We start from the raw sequence: 27,918 nt of genomic DNA on the forward strand, positions 1-27,918 counted from the left end.
GCATTCAGGGAAGGGTGTTTTCACCAGGGTCCATGTAGTCAGGGAAGGATTTACAGAAAAGATTGGCTGGAGGTGGGCATATGACTCCGGAGTACACATCATGGCCCCACTCCTTACTAGCTCTGTGACCTGGGGCAAGTTACCTCACCGAGCTGCCTCACTCCAGTGTTCAAGTTCTTAACGACCAGGCTGTCGAGCTCTTAAAGCTGGAGCTTCACAACCCCGTGGGCCTGGGTGGGTTCGGGATGACCCTCTGAGTTAGCTGTGGCTTGGGGCAGTTAGAACCCCCAGGTTAGTGCCACCACCTCTGAGCAGCCTTACAGAGATTTTCTGGATGCGCCAAGACATGAAAAAGAGTGGAAAGCATGGGTTTAACACTCCACTTCCTCATCTGTAAAATGGGGATAATAAGAAGGTTGTGCTGGACACGTAGAACGTGCTCCCAAATGGAATCTGGCTGTTACTAGAATTGAGCAGGTGGACCGTAGGTGAGGGCTCCCTCTCTGTGGATTGAGAGCGACCTGCTCGGTGTGGCACTTGAGGCTTCCTCAGCCACCAGCACTGCATCAGACCGGTTTTGTCTGTGTTATTTCTGAAACCATACCTTCTTTCCCCTCACCTAATCACCTAAACACACCCAGCCCTTCCCCACATCTTTCTCTCCTCCTCCGAAAACCCTTTTTTCTCTTTTCCACATTCCAAATTCTTCCCCCCCCTTTGAGGTTGAGATAAGGGTAACCTTCGTACCTGAACCCTTTCCAGCTCGTTTAGCCCATGTATATTTCTCCTTCATTTTAAATTATGCTTTATATCATACCATGTAGTTCACTATTCTGTGTCCCATTTTGTTCATTTTTCTATTCAGTGAGTTAGTAAACGTCTTTAAGATGGGCCTACTTCTTTTGGATGCCACTGTGCTGTTAAACACGTGGGTAGTTAATACTTGACTAATTTGTAATTTTTGTTCTTTTGTTTTACCAGCAAAGATGAGTTGTTATTCCCCCGAAGGTCTAGTACCACGATCCTCAGTTACTTTTTCTACATTTGCTGTTGAGCAAACAGTAATAATCTCGTAGAGTCCTGAGGTAGTGGTACAGACCTCCATGTGCACACGTTGCCCAGTCGTCTGCTACACATATGTTAGTGTTCTGTTGATTTGCTTTTAATGAGACTTTCAGGTTGGTGCCTTTTCATCTGATCTTCTTTAGATGACATGTGAAAAAGTCCTTGATTTGATGTGCTACATGGTACTCCCTATTCCAGATGGAGGCAAAACACAGGAAGAACCCTCAAAAATAAAGGCCAAATTTAGAAAAGGTACAGTGACAAGTTTTATTCATATTTCGTAAATACAGCTCTAGGACCCAAGGCCAGAAAATTCTTTATGATTCCTGATGAAATAATACTATGTGATCTGAGGGGTTTGACAAACTGTATAAAAAGTTAATCCCTTGCTACGCTTGTCCTTGGCACTGATTTCATAAGCAGCTGTAAATCTGTCTTTCTTCCAAAGTTCTCTTCACTTCCTGAGTTTGTTATCTCTGAAGAATATCCGTGAACTCCTTTTCCTATCTTTACCAATTCTCAGAAAACTTGCAGATGATTTGTTAAGAAGTGTGTCCTGGCATTTCCCTCTCAGGTTATTTTGAGCTTCACCTCAAGGAGCATATTGCTTGAAAAACTATATAAATTTAGTTGTAATGTTTATATGAGAAAGGAAGAAAGATACACTGTCAGGGTTCTAAGTTTCCACATTAGAAGTTAGAAAAAGATAAGCTAATGAACCCAAAGAAAGTAGAAGACAGGAAAATATAAGAGCAGAAATCAGTGCAATAGAAAATGAAATCGAGGAAATCAATAAAGCTAAAAGTTGTTTTTTTGAAAAAAATAAAATTGATAAACTCCTAACAAGATTGATCAGGAAGAAAAAGAAGGAATGTCACTACAGATCCTACTGAAATCAAAAGGACATTAAGAGAATAAATTACTAATAACATTATGCCAATAAATTCAGCAATTTAGTTGAAATGGAAAAATTCCGTGAGAAACATAGCTTGCCAAAACTGACACAGAATGAAATAGAAAATATGAATGTTCCTACATCTATCAAAGAAATTAAATTGTTATCAAAAACTTTCCCATAGAACTCCAGATCGAAATGGCTTCACTGGTGAATTCTGTCAAGCACTTAGGAAGAAATAACACCAATCCTACGCATACTGTTTTAGAAACTAGAGAAAGAGAGAACACTTCCCAATTCAGTTTTTAAGGCCCAATATAACCCTAACGGCAAAACCAAATAAGAGCATTGCCAGAAAAGGACATTAAAGGCCAGATCCATCATAAACATAGATTCCAAAATCCTCAAAAAATCTTAGCAAATTGAATACAGCAGTATATAAGAAGAATAAAACATATGACCAAGTATACTGGGAATACAAAGGTGGTTTAACGTAGAAAAATCAATCACTGTGATATCACCACTTTAGCGTAGTAAAGGAGAAAAATCATATGATTCTCTTAGTTGATGCAGATAGGTTCCATTATGTTTGCATTCATCATTCATGATTTTTTTTAAATCTTAGCAAACTAGAAATAGTTATTCCTCAACATCATTCTTAACCATGAAATAGCAAATGCTTTCCCCAAGATCAGCAACAATACAAGAGTATTTGCTCTTACCACTTCAATTCAGCATACTGGAGTTTGTAACCAGCACAATAGGGAAGAAAAAGGAAGGCATAAAGGTTGAAAACAGCTGTCTTCATTTACAGATATGTGGCTACATTAGAAAAGCCTAAGGAAGCTCCAAATAGAGTAACATCAAAAACCATGAAATACTTAGGGACAACTTTATTGAAAAGTGTACAAAATCATATTCATAGATTGGAAGACTCATATTTGTTAGGGTTCCAGTTCTCCCCAAATGTATCGGTAGACTCAGTGCAATCCCAATCAAAATCCCAGCAGACTTTTTTTTTTGGGGGGGGGGGTTAGTTTGATTCTAAAATCTATAGGGAAGTATAATCTAGAATAGCTGAAACAGTTTTGAAAAAGATAACAAAACTGGGCAACTTACCCTACCTGATAGCAAGACTTTTAATATAAAGCTACAGTTATCCAGACAGTATTGGCATAAGAGTGGAAAATCCAGAAAGAGACCCACACAAATATGGTCAGATGATTTTCAGTGACAGCACCAGACCAATTCTTTGGAGAAACAAAGACCTTTTCAACCAATTGGTGCTGGAACAAAGGGCCTCTGCTGTAGAAAGAAAAAGGATCCTCAAGCTTTATGTCACCTTATTCACAAAGACTAATTTGAGGTGGAGGCAAGACTAAATGGAAAAGCTAAAATGATAGCATTTTTTAGAAGAAAAAGTATTGCTCTCCGTGCGGGGGTTCTGCAAGCAGCAGGCCCAGGGCGACCCTCCTCCCCCGGAGGATTGGCAGCAGTGCAAACCGCAGGAGCCTGCAGAGTTCGGTGCACACAGAAGTGCAGACTGCTTTCTCTGAGGGTTTACTGAAGAGAGAGGGGCCACAATCTTTCAGCTCCGGGGCTGGAGATCAGCCATTTTTATTTTGGTCCTCTAAAGTGGTGTAGAAAGCCTTGAGGGAACAAAAGCCACATAGAGCAACCCAAAGCAGCTTACACGGAGCCCTTCTGCTGGCAAGGGGCGGTGCAGCTCCGCCCAGGCAAAGACACCTGAGAATCAGGGCAGCAGGCCCCTCCCCCAGAAGACCAGCTGAAACGTCAGGAGGATACCAAGTTTACAGAACACACAAAACTGCAAAACTCCAGTGCTAGGGAAAAATAGTATATAGAATTCGAGGTTTTTTTCTCATGACTTATTTTTCAGTTTAAAATTTTCCTTTTCTTTTTTTTTCCTTTTCATCTAGTTTATTTGATTAACTCTTCTTTTAACTTTCATTTTTACATTTAAATTTTATAGATATATTCTTCATTTTTGGCTTCTTTTCACTGTATTCAATTTATATATATGTTTTGCTTTCTTTACAATTTTAGGATTTAGTGTCTTCTAACAAACAGACCAAAATACACCCAAGACCAAGTGATCACCCTGTTTTGTCCACCTGAGAGGTTATATTCTCTCCTTTTTCCCTTTTTTTTTTTCCTTTTTCTTTTTCTTTTTCTTTTTTGGTTTCTGACCTCTTCAGATTTGTCTAGTGTGTATTTCACTTCAGTCATGGTTGATATTTTTGATTTTGTTCTCTTGTTCATCCATTCTTCTCTGGGCAAAATGACTAGGAGGAGGAATTCACAACAAAAGAAAGAACCAGAGGGAATACTGTCTGCCACAGATCTTAACAATATGGATATATGTCAGAGATGGAATTCAGGATGATAATTATAAAGTTAATAGCTAGGCTTGAAAAAAGCATAAAAAACTCTAGAGAATCTCTTAGTGCAGAAATGAGATCCAATCAGGTTGAAATTAAAAATACTTTAACTGAGATACAGTCTAAAATGGATGCTCTAACAGCTAGGGTAAATGAGGCAGAAGACAGACTCAGTGAAGACAAGCTGATGGAAAGGAGGGAAACTGAGGAAAAGAGAGAAAAACAACCAGTGGACCATGGGGAGGATTTGAGAAATCAGTGATACCATAAAGCAAAACAATATTAGAATTATTGGGGTCCCAGAGGAAGAAGAAGGAGAGAGGGAGGGACAGAAGGTATATTTGAGCAAATCACAACTGAGAACGTCCCTAATCTGGAGAAGGAAACAGGTATTCAAATCCAAGAAGTAGAGAGAACCCCCCCCCCCACACACACACACAAAATCAGTAAAAATAGATCAACACCCCAACATGTATTAGTGAAGCTTGCAAATTTCGGTGATAAAAAAATCCTGAAAGCAGCTCGACACAAGAGGTCCTTAACCTACAGGGGTAGGAACATTAGACTGCCAGCAGACCTATCCATAGAGAGCTGACAGGCCTGAAAGGGCTGGCATGATACATTCAGGGTACTAAATGAGAAAAACGCACAGCCAAGAATACTTTATCCAGCAAGGCTGTCATTCAGACTGGAAAGAGGGATAAGGAGCTTCCAGGACAAACAGAAACTAAAAGAATTTGTGATCACTAAACCAGCCCTGCAAGAAGTATTTAAGGGAGTCCTGTAAGTGAAGAGAGAGCCCAAAAGTAACACAGACCAGAAAGAAACAGAGACAGTCTACAGAAAGGGACATTATAGGCAATACAGTGGCACTAAATTCATATCTTTCAATAGTTACTCTAAATGTAAATGGCTAAAGGCTCTAAACAAAAGATACCGTGTATCAGATTGAATTAAAAAAGCAAGACCCATCCATATGCTGTCTACAGGAGACTCATTTTAGACCTAAAGACACCTCCAGATTGACAGTGAGGGGATGGAGAACCATTTATCATGCTAATGGACATCAAAAGAAAGCTGGGATAGCATTCCTCATATTAGGCAAATTAGATTTTAAACCAAAGACTTACTAAGAGATGAAGAGGGACACTATATCACACTTAAATGGTCTATCCAACAAGAAGATCTAACAATTATAAATATTCTCCTACCTTGGAAGTAGTCAATTATATAAACTAATAACCCAATTAAACACATTGATAATAACACAATATAGTAGGGGACTTCAACACCCCACTCCCAGCAATGGACACATCATCTAAACAGAAGATCAACAAGGAAACAAGGGCTTTGAATGATACACTGGACCAGATGGACTTCACAGATATATACAGAGCATTTCCTCCTAAAGCAAGAGAATACACATTCTTCTCGAGTGCACATGGAACATTCTCCAGAATAGATCACATACTGGGTCACAAATCAATCTCAACTGGTACCAAAAAATTGGGATTATTCCCTGTGTATTTTCAGACTGCAGTGCTTTGAAACTTGAACTCAATCACAAGAGGAAATTTGGAAAGAGCACAAACACTTGGAGGTTAAAGGCACCCTCCTAAAGAATGAATGAGCCAACCAGGAAATTAAAGAAGAATTTTAAAAACTGATGGAAACAAATGAAAATGGAAACACAACTGTTGAAAACCTTTGGGACACAGCAAAGGTGGTCCTAAGAGGGAAGTACATAGCCATACACGCCTTTCTGAAAAAAGTAGAAAAGTCTCAAATACACAAGCTAACCTTACACCTAAAGGAGAAAAAACAATAAATAAAGCCTAAACCCAAGAGTAGAGGAGAAATAATAAAGATTAGAGCAGAAATCAATGAAATAGAAACCAAAAGAGTAGTAGAACAGATCAATGAAACTGAAACCAGAAGCTGGTTCTTAGGAGAATTACTAAGATAGATGAACCCCTAGCCAGATGTATCAAAAGAGAAAAGAGAAAGGACCCAAATTAATAAAATAATGAACGAAAAAGGAGAGATCACAAACAACACTAAGGAAATACAAACAATTTTAAGAACATATTATGAGCAACTATATGCCAGCAACTTAGGCAATCTGGAAGAAATGGATGCATTCCTGGAAACTTATATTCAGGAAGAAATAGAAAACCTGAACAGACCCATAACCAGCAAGGAAATTGAAGCAGTAATCAAAAATCTCCCAACAAATAAAAGTCCAGGGCCAGATGGCTTCCCAGAGAATTCTATGAAACATTTAAGGAAGAACTAATACCTATTCTTCTGAAGCTGTTTAAAAAAAAAAAGTAAGGAAAACTTCTAAACTCGTTCTGAGGCCAGCATTACCTTGATCCCAAAATCAGACAAAGACCCTGCCAAAAAAGGAGAATTACAGACTAATTTCCCTGATGAACACGAATGCCAAAATTCTCACCAAGATACTAGCCAGTGGGATCCAACAGTACATAAAAAGCATTATTCACCAAGACCAAGTGGGATTTATTCCTGGGCTGCAAGGCTGGTTCAACATTTGCAAATCAACAACGTGATACATCACATTCATAAAAGAAAGGATAAGAACCATATGATCTCTCAATTGATGTGGGAAAAGCATTTAATAAAATACAGCATCCTTCTTGATTAAAACACTTCACAGTGTAGGGATAGAGGGACATACCTCAATATCACAAAAGCCAGTTACCAAAAGCCCACAGCGAATATCGTTCTCAACGGGGAAGAACTGAGACCTTTTCCCAGAAGGCCAGGAACACAACAGGGATGCCCACTTTCACCACCGTTGTTCAACATAGTACTAGAAGTCCTAGCCTCAGCAATCGGACAACAAAAAGAAATAAAAGGCATTCAAAATGGCAAAGAAGAAGTCAAACTCTCTCTCTTCATAGATGACATGTTACTTCATGTGGAAAACCCAAAAGACTCCACCCCAAAATTGCTAGAACTCATAGGAATTCAGCAACGTGGCAGGATATAAAATCAATGCACAGAAATCAGTTGCATTTCTATACACTAACAATGAGACAGGAGACAGAGAAATTAAGGAATCAATCCCATTTACACTTTACCAAAAACCATAAGACACCTAGGAATAAACCTAACCAAAGAGATAAAGGATCTATACTCAGAAAACTATAGAACTCTCATGAAAGAAATTGAGGAAGACACAAAGAAATGGAAAAACATCCCATGCTCATGGATTGGAAGAATAAATATTGTTAAAATGTCTATGCTGCCCAGAGCAATCTGCACATTCAGTGCCATCCCTATCAAAATACTATCAACATTTTTCACAGAGCTGGAAGAACTAATCCTAAAATTTGTATGGAACTAGAAAAGACCCCAAATCACCAGGGGAATATTGAAAAAGAAAATCAAAGCTGGGGGCATCACAGTGCCTGACTTCAAGCTATATTACAAAGCTGTGATCATCAAGACAGCAGGGAATTGGCACAAAAACAGGCACAGATCAATGGAACAGAATAGACTCCAGAAATGTACCTTCAATTCTTTGGTTAACTAATCTTTGACAAAGCAGGAAAGAATATTCAGTGGAAAAAAGACAGTCTCTTCAACAAATTGTGCTGGGAAAATTGGACAGCCACAGGCAGAAGAATGAAACTGGACCATATCTTTACACCATACACAAAGATAAACTCAAAATGGATGAAAGACCTAAATGTGAGACAGGAATCCGTCAAAATAGAGGGGAACACAGGCAGCAACCTCTGTGACCTCGGCTGCAACAACTTCTTGCTAGACACGTCTCCAGAGGCAAGGGAAACAAAAAACAAAAGTGAACTATTGGGACTTCATCAATATAAAAAGCTTCTGCACAGCAAAGGAAACAGTCAACAAAACTAAGAGGCAGCCCACAGAATGGAACAAGATATTTGCAAATGTCATATCAGATAAAGGCTAGTATCCAAGCTCTATAAAGAACTTACCAAATTCAATATCCAAAAAACAATCCAGTCAAGAAATGGGCAGAAGATGTGAACAGATATTTATCCAAAGAAGACCTACATATGGCCAACAGACACATGAAAAAATGGTCCACATTCCTTGGCATCAGGGAAATACAACTCAAAATTACAATGAGATCACCTCACACCTGTCAGAATGGCTAAAATTAACAAGACAAGAAACCACAAATGTTGGCAAGCATGGGGAGAAAGGGGATCCCTTTTACACTGTTGGTGGGAATGCAAGCTGGTGCAGCCACTCTGGAGAACAGTATGGAGGTTCCTCAAAAAGTTAAAAATAGAGCTGCCCTATGACCCAGCAATTGCACTACTAGGGATATACCCCAAAGATACAAATGTAGTGATCTGAAGGGGCACCTACACCCCAATGTTTATAGCAGCAATGTCCACAATAGCCAGACTATGGAAAGAGCGGAGATGTCCACTGACAGATGAATGGATAAAGAAGATGTGGTCCATATATACAATGGAATACTACTCAGCCATCAGAGAGAATGAATCCCTTCCATTTATATTGACGTGGATGGAACTGGAGGGTATTATGCTAAGTGAAATCAGTCAGTCAGAGAAGACAATTATCATATGGTTTTGCTCATAAGTGGAATATAAGAAACAGAGCAGAGGATCATAGGGGAAGGGAGGGAAAACTGAATGGGAAGTCATCAGAGAGGGAGAAAAACCATGAGAGACTCTTAAGTATAGGAAACAAACTGGGGAGGGGGATGGGGTAATTGGGTGATGGGCATTAAGGAGGGCATGTGATGTGATGAGCACTGGGTGTTACACACAACTGTTATATTATTGAACACTACATCTGAAACTAATGATGTACTATGTGTTGGCTAGTTGAATTTAAATAAATATTATGTAACTGAAAAGTAAACAATATGGCATTATATATAATTTCAAAACATTTATTTTCATTTTTAAAAAAAGAAAAGGTCCTTGCAACTGGTAGGTAGATTTATTAGGACACTACAAATTTCCTAGAGGACAAAAGCATGATAGTCTTGATCATTACTGAAGCTGTTTAAGGTACATATGGTGTTAAAAAAAAAAATGTATAGCCCAGACCCCTTCAGAAAGTGTGTCTCTGAAACAGAAGCAGATCAGGTGGGTTAAGACTGGACCTAGCTGACTTCAAGACTTAGTTTTAAGCTATAGTAATAGAGATAGTGGAGTGTTGGCATAGAGGCTGACTGATGGAACAGAATGGAGAACTGAGAAACAATGGTATTACAATTCGGTGAGCAAAGAATGAATTTATCCAATAAGTGGTAGTGGGGCAGTCGATCCAAATGTAAAAACAAAAAAAATGTGGTCCCTCCTTCACACTACACAAGAATTATTTAAATTTTAAGATTTAAAAATGAAAAGTAAAGATTTCAAGCTTTTAGAAGAAAATACAGAAAAGACTCTTTGGGCCTTCCAGGTAGAGAAGGATTTAGGCTACAAAAAGCACACAACAAAAAGGAAAAGATTAGTAAATTTAGTCCCATTAGAATTAAAATAGCAACAAAAGCTACTATGACAAAGGGACAGGAGAAGTCATAGCCTGCAAGAAAGTTATCGGGCACAGACAATCAACAAAAACTTTGTATCCAAAATTTTGAAAAAGCTCCTTCAAACCAGTAAGAAACAACCAGCCAACCCCTCGTAGAAAACCAGGCAAAGAATATGAACTACAGAGTCACAGAAGCAGAAATCCAAATAGCCAGAAACTATTTGAAAGGACTCTCAACCTATTAGCCATATGGGGAACTCAGATGAAAACAGTAAGCTACCACATCACCCACATCAGAATGCAGAGGTTAAACTGACTGTGGGGATGTGAAGACACACATTGCCCGTCTACTTCTGGAAGGTGTATAGGTTCATACCATCACTGTGGAGACCAGATTGAACATCTCGTTACCTGGTCATACACCTCTTCCAGCTAAATGCCTTAGATCAGTGCTTTTCATACTTGGATCCTCACCCCCCAGGTCATGAATTTCAACCAGACATTTTCTTTTTTTAATGAGATAGAATATAATATTATTATTAAAATGAATTCATCTCCTTAAAAAAAGGTAGATTATATTTCAGAATGAACCTTTTGTTTTAGATACATAAACGTGTAAATATGTGTGCACAGGATCTCCTTGATTTCTTGTTACTTTCATCCTCAGGGTAGAGAAGGATTTAGGATATAAAGAGCACACACCATAAGGGAAAGGATTAAGGTCTTCATTTGAAAATATTGCCTAAGGCTTTTTCCCCCCACATGCGCACAAGAAAATATATATGAGAATGTTTATTTCAAGCATTGTTTGTAATAGTGAAAAATTGGAAATCTCAATGTCCACCATAAAAGAATGGATAAATGAATTGTGGCATATGTAAATAGCAGAATACTGTATAAACATTGAAAGTCAGTGAATTAGAGCTATAGGTATTAGTATTGAAAATAGTTTGCAGAAGGATGCATACAATATGACACCATTTATATAGTAGACTGAAAACTTGCAAAACTTTCCTCTGCTGTTGCAGAGGAATAAAAAACAGCGCCTTCAGAATAATAGTTACTTTAGGAAGAAGAAAAGAGGATGTGATCTGAAAAGGTGCACAAGAGGATTCTACTAAATTTGTGATACTTTATATTAAAATCTTTAAAGCTGGGTGCCTGCATGGCTCAGACAGTTAAGCGTCTGCCTTCAGCTCAGGTCATGATCCCAGGGTCCTGGGATTGAGCCCCGCATCTGTCTCCCTGCTTTGCAGGCAGTCTGCTTCTCCCTCTCCCTCTGCCTGCCACTCCCCCTGCTTGTGCTCTCTGTCAAATAAATAAATAAAATCTTAGAAAAAAAAAAATCTTCAAAGCAAAACGTTAATGTTTTATATAGCTGGTGTCGAGCACAGAGATGTTTGTCATACTCTCTATACAATTTTCTCCAAAAATAAAAAGTATTTAAGCAAGGTTAGGAAAGAAGATTGATAAATGAAATCCAGAGATCATTCAAAAACCAATTTCACCATCACTAAATATAATTATTTAATTATATTTGAAATCATATGACTGTTGCTTATCTTTTTTTTCTGGAAAGCATCTTAAATATATGCCTCTCAAAGCTGTTTTCTTTGATAACAACACATGTCGTGGGCTTTTGTCCACAGGCTCGGATCTGAAGCTGCTGCCATGTACCAGCAAGGCCATCATGCCGTACTGCCTGCGTCTAATGCTGGCTTGCTTTAAGGTAAGCTGAACGTTGACGAGCATGAACGAAATTGAATTTGGAACACTGCTCCGATGATCTGGAGAGACTTGGTGCTGTGGGGAGAGCGCACGGGCTAGCAGTGAACAAGCACCAGCCCTGGACGGCACTGGGCACAGATGAGCAGGAAGTGATCCCCATCCTCGAGCAGTTTACAAATAGGCGTGGGACGGTTATGCAAATAACCTGCCCATAGTGGTGGTCAGTAAATATTTTGTAAATTAATGTATGTCAAAATATATTAGCTAGAAGAAGAGAGTACAAATGCCGTCAGGCTCATAGAGGGATGGTGAGTTTATTATCCTAAAAACCAGCAGGGTGAAAGTGTTTCAGGCATAGCTGGGAAGGTTTACAGGCTGTTGGAAGAACGCCAGGCCCTTGGCTGCCAGTGGAGCAGAGCCTTAGCGTGCATTTCACCAAGGGTTGTGAGCAAGAGAACAGGAGTACTGAGTCTCTGCTCTAGGGCTGTAATTCCCAGACTTCACTCCTCATCAGAATCCCTTGGGGCAACAGAAACAATTAAAAGTGTGATTTGAGGCCTCGCTGCTCATTGAGTTCTGGGGCTGGTTCTGCACATCACACTGCTGCTTCCTTCCTTGTTGCTCACTGGCTTTCTGCTCCCCGGTCCATGTTCTCCTCAAACCCTTCTCTCCGACTAGCCTTGCGGCCCACCCTCTACTCGCAACTGCCCCCTTCAAAGAAATCCGCAAATTCTTCTCTCTGCCATACAGAACCACTCAGCTTCTCTCGCCCTTTTCCCAAGTCAGAGCATCAGGCCTGCCAGGCACGTCCAGCTCCCTCAGGAGGCTCAGTGAACACACTGCCAGTGACCTTGTTTCCAGCACAGAGGGGACCCAGGCTTCTGTGGTTGGGACCCACCCCCCTCAGAAGGCGGTTGTTGTTTGCATGGCAAGTGTGTGTTCTGCTTTGTTCCCTAGATCACACATTTGTATACAGCGGCGTTTTTTCAGGGAGTGGTATTGGTATATGTAAGATCACCCCATGATTTCCTCTTCCTTCCGTGTCTGCGCGACCCCTTGTCTTGCAGCTCCGAGCTTTCACGGACAGCAGGGACGACATGGCGCTGGGGCATGTGATCGTCTTGCTTCAGCAGGAGTGGCCACGGGGAGAGAATCTGTTCTTGAAAGCTGTCAATAAGATTTGTCAACAAGGAAATTTCCAATACGAGAATTTTTTCAACTATGTTACAAGTATCCTTTTTCCTGTGTAAGCATAAGAAATTCTGACTTTTTTTTTTTTTTTTTTTTTTTAGAATAAATGCATAGTACAAGACGGAATTCCAGGTAGAAATAATGGTTTTCACTATTTTGGGGGAGGAGAGAAAGAATGACGAATGAAAATGGGCCCGTGGCAGCTGGTCTCATGAGAGTCCTAAAAGGCTTCCCGGAGGTGACGCACGGAATCAGGGTATCAGTCAGCTCGATTCCACTGCCCACCTCCAGCGACTTCTAGGAAGGTACCCGAGATGCCTGCATTAATAGCCTTCGGGTTCCTGAGAGGCCCAGAGTGGCTGGTGAGGCCGTAGAGTAGAATAGTTCATTGGCCTTCATCTCTCAGCATAGGGCCTCCTGGGGGCACTGGCTGTCCCCTGGGGTAGGCTGTTGGAGCACCGTGTCACAGCCCTTGCAGCGGCCACTGAGAACCCGCCACACATGCCGCACAGCCCGGCAGTTGCTTTCAGCAGTGGGGAGTGTTGGGTTTCATACTGTTAGGGAAAGACCACCTTCTTCAGGTTGTGAGGAGCGGGTTATCCTTGTCCCAGCGCCTAGGGCGATATTTCTTAACCGTTTCCAGGGATTCAGCGCCCCCACTGCCTCTTTCATTTCTTATTAAGAAAACAAAAGATTTTGCTGTTACAACCATACAGAACGTGTTTAATTAGCATCTGTAGGAGAAACATATTTATCTTTATGGGGTGGTCTGGTTGGTACAAGAATAGTTAGTTTTGGAATCAGACCGGGCCGGGTTCCAGTACTGACTCCGGCTAGCGGGGTGGCCGTGGGGAAGTCGCTCGGTCGCTGTCAGCCTGGTCCTCCTCCGAGAGAGCAGGGCACCTTGTTTCTGCACGTGGTTAACCTGAATCTGGCCTGCAGATATCGATATGCTGGAGGAATTCGCCTACTTAAGAACTCAGGAAGGTGGGAAAATTCATCTGGAGTTACTGCCCAATCAGGGAATGCTGATCAAGTAAGCATGCTGTCCTGCTCTCCCACGCGAAGGGCTCACCTTTCGTGCGCGTGTAGGAAATATTTGCAAGTGTCTGTAGCTTTGAGAAGTTTCAAAGAAAGGAAGCCAAACCTGGTCTCTGTTTTTGAGAGTAGATTTGATTCTGGGTACCTTTTGAAGTTTGGTGTTTCCTTAACTACATTTCTTGATAAAACATTGCTTAAATTGGGATATTTCTGTCACTTTTGAAACCTTTTCACTAAACAAAAGTCTCATTCATGATACCTTTTCCTTTCCAAAATGTACAGGCTAATCCTATAAATTTCTGGTTAGACATAAAATGTTTTTAATTAAGAAAGAGCCGTGCTTAATTAAAGTTGCAGTGGATTAAGAAAAGCTACAGACTTTATTTATCAACTGTACTTGGATTTCGGTATTTATTTGAAGGCTTCCCAAGCAGTCTCCATTGCTTGCATAGCGCAGGAGAAACTAGCCGGGTCTAGTGCCTCTAAGAAAAACACACCTGCTCCAGGAAATAGTGGTGGGGTGCCTGGTCTCAGGCATGCCCTCCCACACCTAGATGAAGTTAGTGACCATTTATGATTTTTAAATAGCTCATAAATCTTGCTTCTATCCTTCAATACTCATTGTAGTTTGGATACTAGATCCTCTGTGCTGTAAATGCCACGTGCGGCTTTATCTTCATATTTCCTCCTTTGCGTCCTGCAGACCCAGCATGGCCGTGACTCAGTGTCACAGTCACTGCAAGAGACTGAGCCCCGAGTGAGAAGAGAGTGTTGCTAAGGCTGAAAACCTTGTCCTTTTTCTCTCAGTTGCGAAATGAATGAGTTTTCAGTTGTTGAGAGCAAAAATGCACATCTTTTCCTATCTTCGTAGAGCCTTAGAAATGTTGAGAGGGAAGCAGGAGGTGTGCACTGTGATATGTATAATCGCAAACATTACTTTATTCCTGTTGAGATGAGGGTTTATGGAATCCATTCTAAAGAATGGGAAGGTTAAGTCGGGTTTTTGTCCTTCATCTTGTAAATATTATTAATAAATATTCTAAACATCTAGCATAAAAGAACAAATGCTCTTTTCTGAAAACACGAGACCTTTATGCATTAGGTTGCTTAGGCAAGATGGGCTGGACATGCTCACCTTCCCATCTCCATTCCCTTCCCTAAGACTGCAGGTAGAAACTAGGGGGAAAATATGGCATGTGGAAAATAGTCTTAACGGTGTTCGAGAACAAAGAGGACTTGTTGATATGGGAGCTTAGGTAACCCCTTTTGTGGGCTTAAAAATGAAAGATTTCTAGGTTTTGAGGCTGGATATATAAAACAAAGCTAATATTAATAGCTTTTCGGTTAATTCACATTCACGCTCACTGTACAAATTATCATAATATAGGAACGGCCTTAGAGTCAACTGCATTTACTTAAGGTTAAAGTTATAGATGATCTCTCCCTTCAGATAGTGCTTAACTGTGGGAATTTGAGTGAATGGACTGTTACAAAATCAACAATTGGATCTCGAATTTCATTATACCGAACCTTTCTTCTGTAGCTAGTTTGTATCGAGCTGAATAGTGACATGGTTACGTGCCAACAACCCCCAGGACAAAGAATGAAAGCAGGTGCTCTTGGACACCCAGATAATATCACTGTAAAGAGTTGCTTAGGGCAAGGCAGGGATGCACAACATGAATTTCTAGGCTTTGAGAGAGAATTCCGGGCTCCCCCACCTTGGTCAATATAAACTTTAATGTCTTCTAATTCCCTGTAGAAGACCATTAAGCCTCTTAGGAAGCCTGCTGTTCTGTCCGTTTGGAAGCAAGAATAGGGATTGTTACTTAGTGAGCTGACCTTCTAGAAATTTGCCCAGTCTTCACTGTGTGAGTCTCAAAGTTCATTTGAAGCCTACATTTCACGTTACTTAACGCCTAACCAGCAGGAGAAGCAAGCTGCATAAAGCCAGAGAGCTCTTACTAAGGGGGGTAGGGTTAGAATCTTGAGTAAAACTGTCTGTATTCCTTTTCCCTTTGGGTTCCAAACAAATTCTCTGAAGCCATCGCAGACCTTTTGGGTGGCGCCTCCCGCTGAGTGCCAGAGGTGTTGTGAGCAGTGTACAGCCCTCCCCTTGGGTAAGGCTGTGAGTCCGTCCTGGTCTGCTCGATGCTGGCGGGTCCAGTACCAACGCTGAGGGCACCCGGGGGCTGACCAGCAGAACAAAGACGCTTTGTCCTCACGTACTCTAAAATAGAGAACTATTTCTTTGCTGATACTTGCAGTACCTTAGTTGCGTTAGACTAGGTGAAAATGGAAAAACCGTGTCCTGTGCACAAAATCTTTGTTTCGAATTCTGCAAAGCCATGGGTCCCAGACTCTTTTTTCCCCCCATCTGTTCCTTTTCTCAGTACTTTCTGAAATTCAGGCTCAACCTTTCTCGATCAAAAACATTGCCAGCCCCTCTAGTATTCCCAGAAGGGCCTCTTCAATTTGGGGCTTCAATCCTGGCGAAGATGGTTACCAAAAGCCCCTAAGTCTATCTCTGGGATTGGTGGGGGCATGAGCAGAGTGGAGGGTGAAGGAGGCTGGATTCGAAAACGTGTCTTCTCGAGTGTGACTCCCTCTCCGCACTACCGTTCAATTGCGTCTCGTCATCCTCTTCCTCGGTGGTGGTTTTTACACCAAATCTCGAGTGGGCTGAGCTCGGGGCCCAGGAACAAGATGCTGCGGACGTGCCCCAGCACCAGGTGCAGGGAGAGGACTGCTAGCTGCTCCCATCCTCCCAAAAGACACCGCTGTGGCCGGGGGCCCGTGGAGGTTCAAGGGTTTCTGCATCGTCTGTTCCAGTCTTGTGCATTTTCTCTGGCGTGTTGTTTTTGCAGTTCAGGGTGAGTCGGTGTGGGTGTTTGAATGCTGCTGTTTGCTGTTTTTTAAAGGCCTTCTAGAATTCTTACCTGTGCTTCAGCCCAGCATACAGACTGCTGACAGGTACCGCGTGGAAACACACCTGCTCATAGTGTGCCGTTTCGTCCCCATGTCGTACTGCCCATGGTTCCAGCTCTCTGTGCCTCAGTGCTCTTTTTCATGCTTTATTTATTTTTTTAATTTGTTCTGCATTCCTTGGCAAACCATCTGGTTGTAATATTGTAACATTTCTTATTTTTTTTCCATAAGTTGCCAGTGTTTTTGTGTTCGATTTAAAAATCATTATGGATCTGGAAAAAAAAAAAACGAAAGTTATATAAAACTGTTAGATTAAGCATTAGGTTAGGCACTAGACTGTGATTCTCTTTTGATAAAACATAAGGCATTCAGTCGTAAATATTTAAGGGTGCCGAAGTTCATTTTAAGTAACTTTTTATTCATGGATTTTCGTATTAGTGACCTGTGTCGGTGTTCTGGTCTTACTGGGCCTTAGCACAGCCTTTACTGATTTTTCAGCCCTTCCCTTTCTAAACTGAAAATACTTGGTATGCTGCATTTCTTAGCTGCTTTCTCCGGCCCTTAAACCACAAAAGCTAAGTCTCTTCTTCATCCAAACTCACCAGAGGGAATGAGACTGATAGAATACTGCTTTACCTGTAGAAGCAATACCACTGAACCGTGACCAGCAGGACACGACGTTTTACTATATTTTTACTAGCATGAAGGGAAGAGTTTGCTTTGAGCTTTCAAAGCCCTTTAGCTTGTCTGCAAATACCAGTAACTCGGTTGCTCAGGGGTTGGCTCCCGTCAGGGGTTGCAGTCTGGGACCCAGAAGGACAGTATCTCAGGACAGCTTAAGTGGGTCTGTGCCTATTCCCAGTGGGCCTCGTGGCCTTAGCCTCACTGACACCGTGTCCGTATTACTGAGTTAACCAGCCGACTTCACTAGAAATGTCCACAGAGAACTGTTTTCTCTATGGCACTGCTGCTGTTTACCGAGTTCTTTCAAATGCCCACGGGCATTGTAGACTGTCCTTGTAATATCTTTACTAGTCTGACAGAGCCTAGTTTAGTTTTTTCTTCTGTTGCATTGCAGCTTTCTGACTTCTGTTGTACTCGTTGTATATGACAATACACAAGTTTAAAAACAAAAAACAGGAACATTTTAGAGTGGTTTCGACAGTTTTGTTTTGGCCGATGCATAAAAATCTAATTTTAAGTCCCTATTACTGTTCTGAGGGAAGTTAGGCAGTCGAGGTGGGGAATGGAGGTGCCTTCTCTTGGTCTAAATCTACTAAAGTACTGACCTGGTAGTTAGAACTCCTTTCCTTTTAACAACCCATTGAGTTCTGCTAGATTTTTCTTTTCCTTTCTTCATTTTGACGTCTTAAGTTTTCTGGGATTTCTTTTGTGAGCTCCTTCTCCACAGCACAGCTTTTGGGTGTAGCTAGAACTGTTCTCGCGCTCCCACTGACCCTTCCACAGACGTGCACGTCTCCTGAGCACATGGACCAGATCTGGTCCCCAGTAGGCCTTTGCAGGGCGCTGGCTGTTCTGCAGTGAGTCTGCTTCTCTCTCCCCACCTCTGCTAGATCTCGTCTTGGGACCTCCAACTCCTCCAGCTTCTCAAACAGATGGGAGTCTGGATGGGCTTAGCAGAGCTGTCCTGTTCTGGCATCACCGGGAGAGAGACGCGCTTGGAACCCCAGCGGCTGGGCACAAGCCCCAGACCTTTCTGAGCCTTATCACAGAGCCCCAGCCCCCAGCTCAGTGTGGCGACTCGCTCGTTCTGGCTTCCCTCCTCCCTGCTGCTGCCTCTGCACTCGGCTGGCTTGTCCGGACGTGAATTGTGTGGCCGTGTGGACTGGGCCCGGTTGGCCCAAAGTAACAACCGTGCACAAGTCAGCACAGGGATGCATAGTGTCAGAGCTGCAAGAGTTCAGAAGCAAAGCAGGTGGCATTTTACTGGACATTCAGATGTTTAAACTAGCCTTTTATTGAGGAGGAAACATGTCACTGTAGTTTAATGTCTTTCTGAGAAGGAATGGGCAGGGGGATTGTTTGGTGAGGGCTTTCCTTCCTTTTTGAATTGTTTTACTTAGATTTGAGTCAGGTTTTACTCCTGCCCCAGAAACGCTGACCAGTGATGCCGGCGCTAACTGTGGTGTCCATCTGTTTCCCTGTCGCTGCCCTCAGGCACCACACGGTCACTCGGGGCATCACCAAGGGCGTGAAGGAGGACTTCCGCCTGGCCATGGAGCGCCAGGTGTCCCGCTGTGGCGAGAACCTGATGGTCGTGCTGCACAGGTTCTGCGTCAATGAGAAGATCTTGCTCCTTCAGACTCTGGCCTGACGGAGCCCTTTCCGCCACACGGAAGGCAGCTCAGAGCGTGGGAGATTTTGTGAAGACACAAAGCTTTCATAAACGTTGCTGTTAAAACTCTTAGAGGAAAGCCTTCTGAGTTCCAGCTCCTTGGTTGCTTAAAAGTAGTTCCCAAGAGTCTGAGAAGCTATTTCTATTTTTCAGAGTCATTTTTGTAATTTTTTGTAAAACAAAAGAACCTGTTTTGTAAATAAAAATCATCCTAAGTCTGGGGCTTTTAAAAATGTATTGTAATTCTGGTGAGTTTCTGAACAAGAGTGTGCTTTACTTAAGTGAATATTATTCATGCTCTCAAGGTCTTATTTTCCATAGTTAGGCATTGGTACGTATTACATATCAACAGGCTTTCAGACCTTTTCATTCAGGAAGTTTTAATACCAAACACCTTTACGCCAGAATGAACTTGAGTGAACTTCCAGCGAGGGAGCTGCGGGTGGGGGTCTGTGCACCAGCCCGGGGAAGGCACCTCCTCCCTGCCCCCGAGTTTGATACCCTGTGGCCCAGCTCCCAGCCCTGGCTCTGCCCGGCCCCTTACTGCCCTGTACCGGGACAGGTTAAGTCCCCTGTGCCTCAGGCTCGGCCTTGGAACACAGAGCTGATGGCACTTCCCTCACAGGCTGTGAAGACCAAGTGTTCCCTCACGTGCCGTCTGTGGAAGGACACCTCGTGTGTCCAGCTGGGCCAGTGTTAGCTCTCAGGTTTATTTTCTTCTTTTCCTGTTCTGAAATATATCAGGTAAACGTCAAACAAATACTTGTTTCTAGGGGCTACTTAATGAGAGGCCTAAGAAGTTAGTGACTTTGCATTAAATGTTTTAGATCTGCAGTTGACCCTTGACTAACGTGGGGGGCGCCAGCATGCCCACCTACCCACGCACAGTCGGAAATCCACCTATAATGATTCCCCAAAAATTTATTTACTAATAGCCTACTGTTGACTGGAAACCTTACTGAGAAACTGTTGATTAACAAATATTTTGTATGTTTTATGATTTATATACTATATTCTTAAAGCGAGCTAGAGAAAAGAAAATCATAAAAATACATTTATAGTACTATACTGTAAAAAATCTGTGTATAAATGGACCCATTCTTTTCAAACCTGTGTTGTTCAAGGGTCAACTGTATTAAAATCAATAAAGTGGTTTAAGTAATAGACATCTATCTCAGAAAATACTCCACCTAGCTTGCTTTAAAGTGTTTATCAATTTAATATTGATTTAATATGAGTTGATTACAAATATATAAACCATCCTGTTGTTTTGATTGAGGAGTGTTGTTGGCCCATAACTGCTTCCAAATTAAACACATTTTGGTTTTATACCCTCCTCAGATCAGTATTTGGGGGCAGCATACATAGAACAAGACTTTCTGATACCCACGTGTGTAGGCACCAAAGAGCCAGTCATCTTTTTCCCCCAGTGGTGCCGATCCCGTGTGAAGAATTGCAGGGGAAATGCCACAGAATACAATGGGGACTCAGACCAAGTTTGCAGACAAGGCAGGAGTGGGGTGGGACTGCTGACCTCTGACTCATGAGGACCCATGCACACCCCTTGCACTGAGATGTGGCCAAACTCCAAAACAGCTACTAGCAGCGTAAGGCCACGTACCCAGGATGACCCTAGACCCCCTTAAAATGCCCGCCTTAGAAAGTTGCACGCTCACAGGATGTATTTGATCCAGCCCGAACATGGTGGTGAGCAGATAGGTCCCTGAACCCCCTCTTAGAGCAATTATTTTTAGAAAGCTGGCAATTATAAATCCTTCCGCTGCCCTTTGAGATGTGAAACTACCACCAGAACCCATCTCTGTAAGGACTCAAGCTGTGTCCGAAACGTAAATATCCAGGAGAAGGGCCTAGTTCAGGTGGGTACCTTGCTCCAACGTGCCCCACCACCTCCCATCACAAAGATAGGGGGCGAAGCCCAACTCACAAATCCAGCTGGCCTTTTCACACACACCAACCCCATCGCACCCCTCGCTGCCTTTCCCTTAGCACCCCCAGCCTTTAAAGTCTCCAGCCGTTATTTCCAGGAAACTGATGCAGTTCACACTGGACCCCCAGTGCAGTCAAGTCTGCCCTCCCCACTTCATTAGAATGGCTTTGTTTCTCTTTGACACGGGACAGGCATCACCTGGGATTGGTTAAACTGACAAGCGGTCTCCGGGCCAGAGCCATGTCACAGGCAGGATTTGGCTAGATGGAGGTACCAGTCTACAAGCTTACGACCCCTGGAGTTTAGTATCAGCCGGAAAACTATCCCGTATCAAAGTAAAAGTGCATGACTACAAACCATCAAGTTTTGACAAGAACAGCCATAAAAAGTGGGAAAACCAAAGACCTGAGTTTGTGTCCAACACCAGTAGTCAGGACAGAATTCCGCCAGAACCCAAAATGGTAATAGACCCTGTGGGAAGCCATGTGCTCCGCACTGCAGGGAGCAAAGCCAGCTGTCCACACGGCTAGCCCTTTGGATGGAATTCTGCAGAGGAAAGCCAGCAAGATAACGGCATCTTTTGTCAATGGCAGTGTTCTGACATACACAATTAGATAAGGGGTTTATGAGGTCTGAGGCATTTTATGACATAAGGCAAACATCTAGCATTTCCATCAACTTTGAATTTAGAAATGCATGTAGCCTTAAAAACTAATGCCCAACAAATACTGATTACCAAGAGAAAAATGTTGGCTCACTACACGCTGGTGAAAACAGATTACACAGATAGGCAACTAAACACTAGCGATGTGTTTTCCCACCTCGTTTCGAAGTTACAACAAAAGGAGTGTTAAAAATCTCAAAGGCTGAAATTATGCCAGAAGCTGCATTGTTAATAGGGTCATGGATCTTACCACGTACTGCTCAGTGTTTTTAAAGACCTACCCCTAATTTTTTACAATTGATAGGGATCTCTTCCTGAAAAGCAGTGTGATACGTTGAGAAACTTTCTCAAAAGTCCATTTATCACCGACATTTATTTGGAAAATAGAATTACATTAAAGGAAAAATAAAAACTATTGTGTTGGAATTTCATCTAAGGTGACACCGTTTAATACATTCGGGATTACTGCACATTTATAAAAGATGCCCTTTGTTGAACAGAGTGAAAAAAAGTGTAAGGCAAGAATTTATTCACGTAATTATAAATAAGAATGAGTAATGGAAGTACAAAAAATATATATAAACAACGTCCAATTACTACATCCCTACTCTAGAACAGTATTTTGGACTTTATTACTTTAAGAACTCGACCCCGACTTCCCTGTAAGACACTTTCCTGACTGTGCCACTCACTCGGGCACACTCGTCCCCTCCCAAAGCAGGTTGTCCGTGTAGCCATGCCGTGGGCTCATCGGTCCACAGTCCCTTGTCACTGCTGGTTTCACAAGTCAGATGAGAGGCTCGTAGCCAGTGAGACACAAGGGGAGGGCTGCTGAGAGGCTTCTGGGGAGGGTTTGTGGTCTAACAAAGTCACGAGATGGACAGAGGGGAAGCCCTCTCCTTGGGGTTGGTGTCACAGTCCCTGAGTGTGTGTGGCTATCATGGTGTGGTGGCCTCACAGGCGAGTGAGCTGAAGCCAGCCTACCTGGGGCCTTCTTATATGAGCCAAGTTTTCCTTTAAACCCAGCTGGATCAGGATTTCCTGGTCCTTACAGTTCAATACACCCTGATATATACTCCCCAATTCAAGAAATGCTTCTGGATAACATCCGGAGAGGTCCAACTCAGCCTGACTTACTGGGATTTGGGACGACACACTGTGACCATCCATGACTCACTGCAAGAGAAGGGTAGCAACAGGTTTCCTCACCAACTGTCCCCTTACACATTAGGAAAAGGAACATTTCCAGGGGGCACTCTGGACACAGTGCTTTCATCAGCACTTAAATATTAAAAACAAAAACCACCATTGCTTTGCTTTGATAAATGTTTATTTAGCGCCTGCTAAGTATGAGGCACTGTGTGTGCACCATGAGGAATAAATATACAGATGAACAAGACATAATGCTCGCCCTTATCAAGTTCACGGTCTAGCGTGGGAAAGGCGACATGTGCACAAGTCACTATCATACCAGGCAGAAAGCGATAAATGCCATGAGACTGATCCCAGTAAGATATTATGAGAGGAAGAAAATATTACTTTTGGATGAGAATACGAGATTAGAGAAGGTGTTTCAGAAGTAGGGGGTCTAAAGGTCAAGTGTACCCAGGAGAAAATTAAGGGGAGAAAGTAAAGCAGGAAGACTGCAGTCAAAGTCCGAAGCAGGACGTACTAAGTGCTGCGCGGGGAGGAGCCGGGCCGCCGGCGGAGGCGGGGTGGGCGGGGCCCGGGCGGGGGCGGGGCCAAGCAGCCGGAAGACGCGTCCGGCTGCCCCGAGCGTGGTTATATATACCCTCACGTCAGGCACCGCGGTCCCAACTTCGAGGGAAGCTTGTGTCCGGAGGAGATCTTACCCGAGCTCTGCTGCATGAAGCTTAATCTGGAGGCAACGGACACAGGAACGACTGAGGGACGGAGGCCCGGACTAGAGACGAGGCAGCCGCAGCGCGAAGGCAGGAGTTTCAGGTGGAAGAGCCGGCGGTGAGGAGGCGTGGGGAAGGGGGCACAGAGGAGGTAAGGTGAGTGAAAGGTGACGGAGGTTCACAGCTAGAGACAGAGAAGGAGCCATTCACGGAGCTGGGAAAATGCAGGGGGAAGTCTGAGCTTGGGCAGAGCGGCGGGAAGACGGGCGTCCGGGCGGAGGGTCCCGCGGGCAGCGACGGCTGGGGCTGGGGGTTCGGGGTAGAGTCCAGGCGGAACACAGGCAGAGGGTCGTCTGTGCTGTGCTGAGGCCGGAGCGACGTGGAGGTGGCCCCGGCTCGGCTGGCCGCGGGCGGGAGGGCTGACGTACAACTATTCCACCGTTTCCTCCTCACGGAATTCTCACAGAAAATTCGTTAAGCATGATGATGCATCATAGGAAAAGTGCTGTCTCTCTCAACGTGTTCTCCTGTCTTCACTCCTGAGAAACTATCCCCAGTTTTGTGATTCCACACAGGAAAGTGCCTCCACTGTGGAGGGTCATTCTGAAAGGATTTACTCCAATGAGAGTTGTTTTTTAACCTTTTCATTATCATTTATTTTGAAGAGTTTTCTGTAATAAAATTTTCCTAAGGATTTCAGAAAAGCTACGGATGTATCCCACCTGAATGAGCCTAAGAGTTGGAAGGAACCAGAGAGGTCATCACTGTCTCCCTCATTTCACAGATGAGGGAACTGAGGCCCAGAGAGACCATGGGACTTGCTGACATCTTATACGGCAGGGATGGCAAAGCTAGTGCCACAAACAAGACAGTGTGCTTTTCTCTGCCACACTATAGCTCCGAGTGCCAGCCACCATCTAGACACACAGTGAGAAAGACAGACAAGTGGGCAGACAGCCAAGTGGGTACTAAGTATTGTAACTATAAGCAAGAGTGGCTGGGAATAACACATCTGTATCTTAATGTCTTTTTCAAGTGGGGAAAAGGAGAGGATGCCTTCCGACAGAAAGGCATTTTTTGGACCCACCAATGCCTTGCAGATCTGAAAAGGAAATTACTCTTTCTTGAAATATTAAACTGCACTTAACCACAGAAAATATTTGGCTGCATCACTACACATCCCATTCGATAAGCCTTCCAGTCAGCCACAACAGAAATGATGGTATTCTTGGTTGGCATGTGTGCACATGGAAAGGCAGTCTACAGGAAAACAAGATCAATAAAAATTAGACTTTAGATCGTTTTATCCGTCACAGAAGCAAAATGCCCATGGCAATTTCCTTTTGAAGAGTTAAATGAGAAATCCTTAAAATGAAGTTCTAAATACATCCATTTACATGGAAGATGGAGAAAAAAGACAATTATATTCCAAATATCTAAGTCTCAAATATACACGGTTCTGATGAACAGCCGCATCATAGTAAACCAGCCAGAGTGCATCAGCATCTTCCCCAATCATCGGGAAATACACATCCTACTGATTTTAGAATTCATGGTTCCCTTTAATAAAGGCTGATTCAACACTCCCCCAAGGCCCACTAGAGTCTGCCGGCAAAGCATTTCAGCTGGAGCTGTCAGATTTTCCAGAAAACCTTCTTTTTATAGAGAATATAGGCAATGAGCACCCAAATTGCAGTGGCAACTATGTTCTGAGTTAGATGCTCTTTGTGTGACTGGTTGTCCTGCAGCTTCCACTGAAAAGGGAAGTAGTTCTCAAACACCTCGTGGCCAACATACACCAGAATAGAGTTCATTCCTGGAGGAGAGATAAAGAAAACAATATTTTCCTGAGTCACATCTGATCATGTATTTAATTCTTGAAATTTGACTTTAGTCCAATGAAAAAAACAAAAAGCACACACTTATATTATTGGCCACTGCCAAAAATAAGTAATGTATATCTTAAATGCTTAAGTGTAAGCTAGATCAAGAATTAGAAAATATTTATAACGATGTAATTCTTGAATACTAAATCTGCAAGGAGAGCCAAAATCATGAACTTATCTTTTCTAGACCAGAAACTTGAAGTCAGAAAAATGTAACCATCACTAGAATTGGAGGGCTGAAGTGAGTCACTGAAATGACTGGGTCTAGGGTGCCTAGGTGCTCAGTCAGTTAAGCGTCCGACTCTTGCTTTCAGCTCAGGTCATGATCACAGGGTCCTGGGATCAGGCCCCAAGGCGGGATCTGTGTTCAGTGCGGGGTCTGCTTGAGATTTTCACTCTCTCTCTCTCTCTCTCTCTCTCTCCTTCTGCCCCTCCCCACCCTGCATGCACATTCTCTCTTTCTCTCAAATAAATAAATTAATCTTTACAAAAAAATGATCGGGTCTATCCCTCAGTCTTCTGGTAGAATTGCATCAAAACCATTCCATTTATCTCTTGATACCATCTCTTGATATTTCTTATGTATCATCTATAAGGTAGTACATTTATACTCAGAAAAAAGGCATGGCCCCATTGCTGAAGCATTAGAAACTGAATGATATGCCCTGGATCGATTCTGATGCTCCACAACTCAGGATTGCCTGAAGAAACAAGTGCAACTTGGTTGTGACCCCACAATCTAAACAGATAAAATGGGTGGACTGCTTTGGAACAGGCCAGGCACGTCCTGCATGTAGCCCCAGCTGCCTTCTCCCTCAGCCTGCATCTTGGAAACCTGCCGCTGGGGACCGTGGCCCGAGGTCGCAGCACTAGGCATGCTCAGCTGTCTCTGGGCTGGCCCACTAGGTCACCATCATCAACTCCGAGCTTAAGAGGTTTGTTTACCTGGGTAGAAGAATGGGGTTCCCGTCCACAGTCCCTTCACATCCACAATGGGATAGAGGATAAGCAGGATGAAGAAGGCAAAGGAGCTCAGTGTGGTGACATACGAAATGGACCTACAAGGCAAATGAGGTGTTTCAGGGCTCCTGAGGAGCACATCCAACGTCAGGAAGATCAACCCAACATTAAAATGACACTATTTTCTATACCTACCACAGATTTTTGTTTATTGGAATAAAGCCTTCATTTTCAGAAACTTTCGTCAACGCAACAGAAATAAGCCCCTATAATGGGGGAGAAGGATGTTAGTTTTTTTAATAATAATCTCAAAAAACAACTGTGTATCAAAACTGGAAAATATGTGATTTAGTTACGTAGGGAGGGCTGAAAATTGTGTCTTCTATTTTTTTTTTAAGTGGAAAACTATTTTCAAGATGCATAACTAAAAATGTTCTCCAAAACAAAAATCTCCAAAGCATTCTCTTGAGTCGAAGGTAAAGTAATAAATAAATTAGAGAGGAAACATGAGGGATAAAATGAACAGCCCAACTTTCAACTCTCCGTCACTGGGAAATCTGGAAGCAGACCTCTGGAAGCTGTTACTGTGCTCTTCCTGGTCTGGCTCCCCACCAGGACCTACACTATTTCCTCACGATTCCGGCTGGCCGTTCAAAGGCAAACATAAGAATTTGTAGACATTTGCCTAAGAAAATAAACCTGAGAGTTGAGGTGTAAAGATGTGTTCCTCTCCGCTGTTCCTGTGAAGAATGTAACTCCTGTGCTGTGGTGACAGCTGCTGTCCAGTGCTGCTGAACATTTTCTTTCTTTGAAGCTTGTATGGACAGGATTTTAGTGAGAAATGCCAGTTACTTACTAGAAAACAACACCAGGCAGTGAATCTGATCAGAATATCTTTGGTCTGATCCTTGTAATACAAGAGTATTTTTCCTGCCTGGAGAAGAAAACACAGATGACCAAGAGAACTGCTTAAGGTATATTCGTGTTTCATATTAATCCACCGTCCTATTCACTCAACAGACTGATCTGCCAGGCACGCTGCTAGACGCGGGGATCACCAAGAGGAATGGAACGTCACCCCTGCCCTTGACGGCTGGCCACCAAGGCACAGGGGACTCCTCAGGAGGATGGGAGGACACGCCAGAGAGGAAGAGCCATCTGGTTGAGGCTACCAGTGCAAAGCAGGAAGGACATCTGGGCAGAATGGAACAGCATGCACCGAAACTGGTCAAATGGCTGAAAGAACATGCGTCCCTGAGCTGCAGGTCACTGAGAAAGGCTAGAGGGTTGGGAAGGGCGGGAAGGTGGGAGGCAGGTGGGCTTGAGGATCTCACTGGTGAGGCATGGGCTTTCTCCCATGCATGAGAGGGAGCTCAGGAAAGTCACTTCTCCCCCCACGCCAAAAAAACAGTCACAAGGGACCAGCCCAGACTGGCCTGCTGGATGGCCCGCTCTGGCAGCAG

The 27,918-nt window shown here is 43.1% G+C and overlaps 2 protein-coding genes across 8 annotated transcripts in view; one reads left to right on the top strand and one right to left on the bottom strand.

Moving 5' to 3' along the window:
* The window catches only part of INTS10 (integrator complex subunit 10), a 36,384-nt gene extending 16,963 nt beyond the window's left edge, over positions 1 to 19,421 (top strand). For 4 of the 6 annotated variants that reach the window (XM_040643192.1, XM_008706266.2, XM_040643194.1 and 1 more), the window contains exons 13-17: positions 1,209 to 1,317; positions 11,541 to 11,620; positions 12,687 to 12,849; positions 13,753 to 13,846; positions 18,958 to 19,421. In XM_040643192.1, the coding sequence (XP_040499126.1) occupies positions 1,209 to 1,317; positions 11,541 to 11,620; positions 12,687 to 12,849; positions 13,753 to 13,846; positions 18,958 to 19,114 (603 nt within the window). In that variant the 3' untranslated portion in view covers positions 19,115 to 19,421. Of the gene's footprint in view, positions 1 to 1,208; positions 1,318 to 11,540; positions 11,621 to 12,686; positions 12,866 to 13,752; positions 13,847 to 18,957 lie in introns of all 6 variants that reach the window. The other 2 variants (XM_040643193.1, XM_040643196.1) reach the window with 2 other exon arrangements.
* Positions 19,422 to 23,059: 3,638 nt separating this feature from the next.
* HGSNAT (heparan-alpha-glucosaminide N-acetyltransferase) overlaps positions 23,060 to 27,918 on the bottom strand; it is a 44,964-nt gene continuing 40,105 nt past the window's right edge. For both annotated transcript variants that reach the window (XM_040643199.1, XM_040643198.1), the window contains 4 exons: positions 27,312 to 27,389; positions 26,651 to 26,721; positions 26,441 to 26,553; positions 23,060 to 25,425 (listed from right to left, as the gene is read on the bottom strand). In XM_040643199.1, coding sequence (XP_040499133.1) covers positions 25,244 to 25,425; positions 26,441 to 26,553; positions 26,651 to 26,721; positions 27,312 to 27,389 — 444 coding nt within the window. In that variant the 3' untranslated portion in view covers positions 23,060 to 25,243. The remainder of the gene's footprint in view (positions 25,426 to 26,440; positions 26,554 to 26,650; positions 26,722 to 27,311; positions 27,390 to 27,918) is intronic.

The sequence above is a fragment of the Ursus maritimus genome, unplaced genomic scaffold, assembly GCF_017311325.1.
Source record: "Ursus maritimus isolate PB19 unplaced genomic scaffold, ASM1731132v1 scaffold_28, whole genome shotgun sequence".
NCBI lineage: Eukaryota > Metazoa > Chordata > Mammalia > Carnivora > Ursidae > Ursus > Ursus maritimus.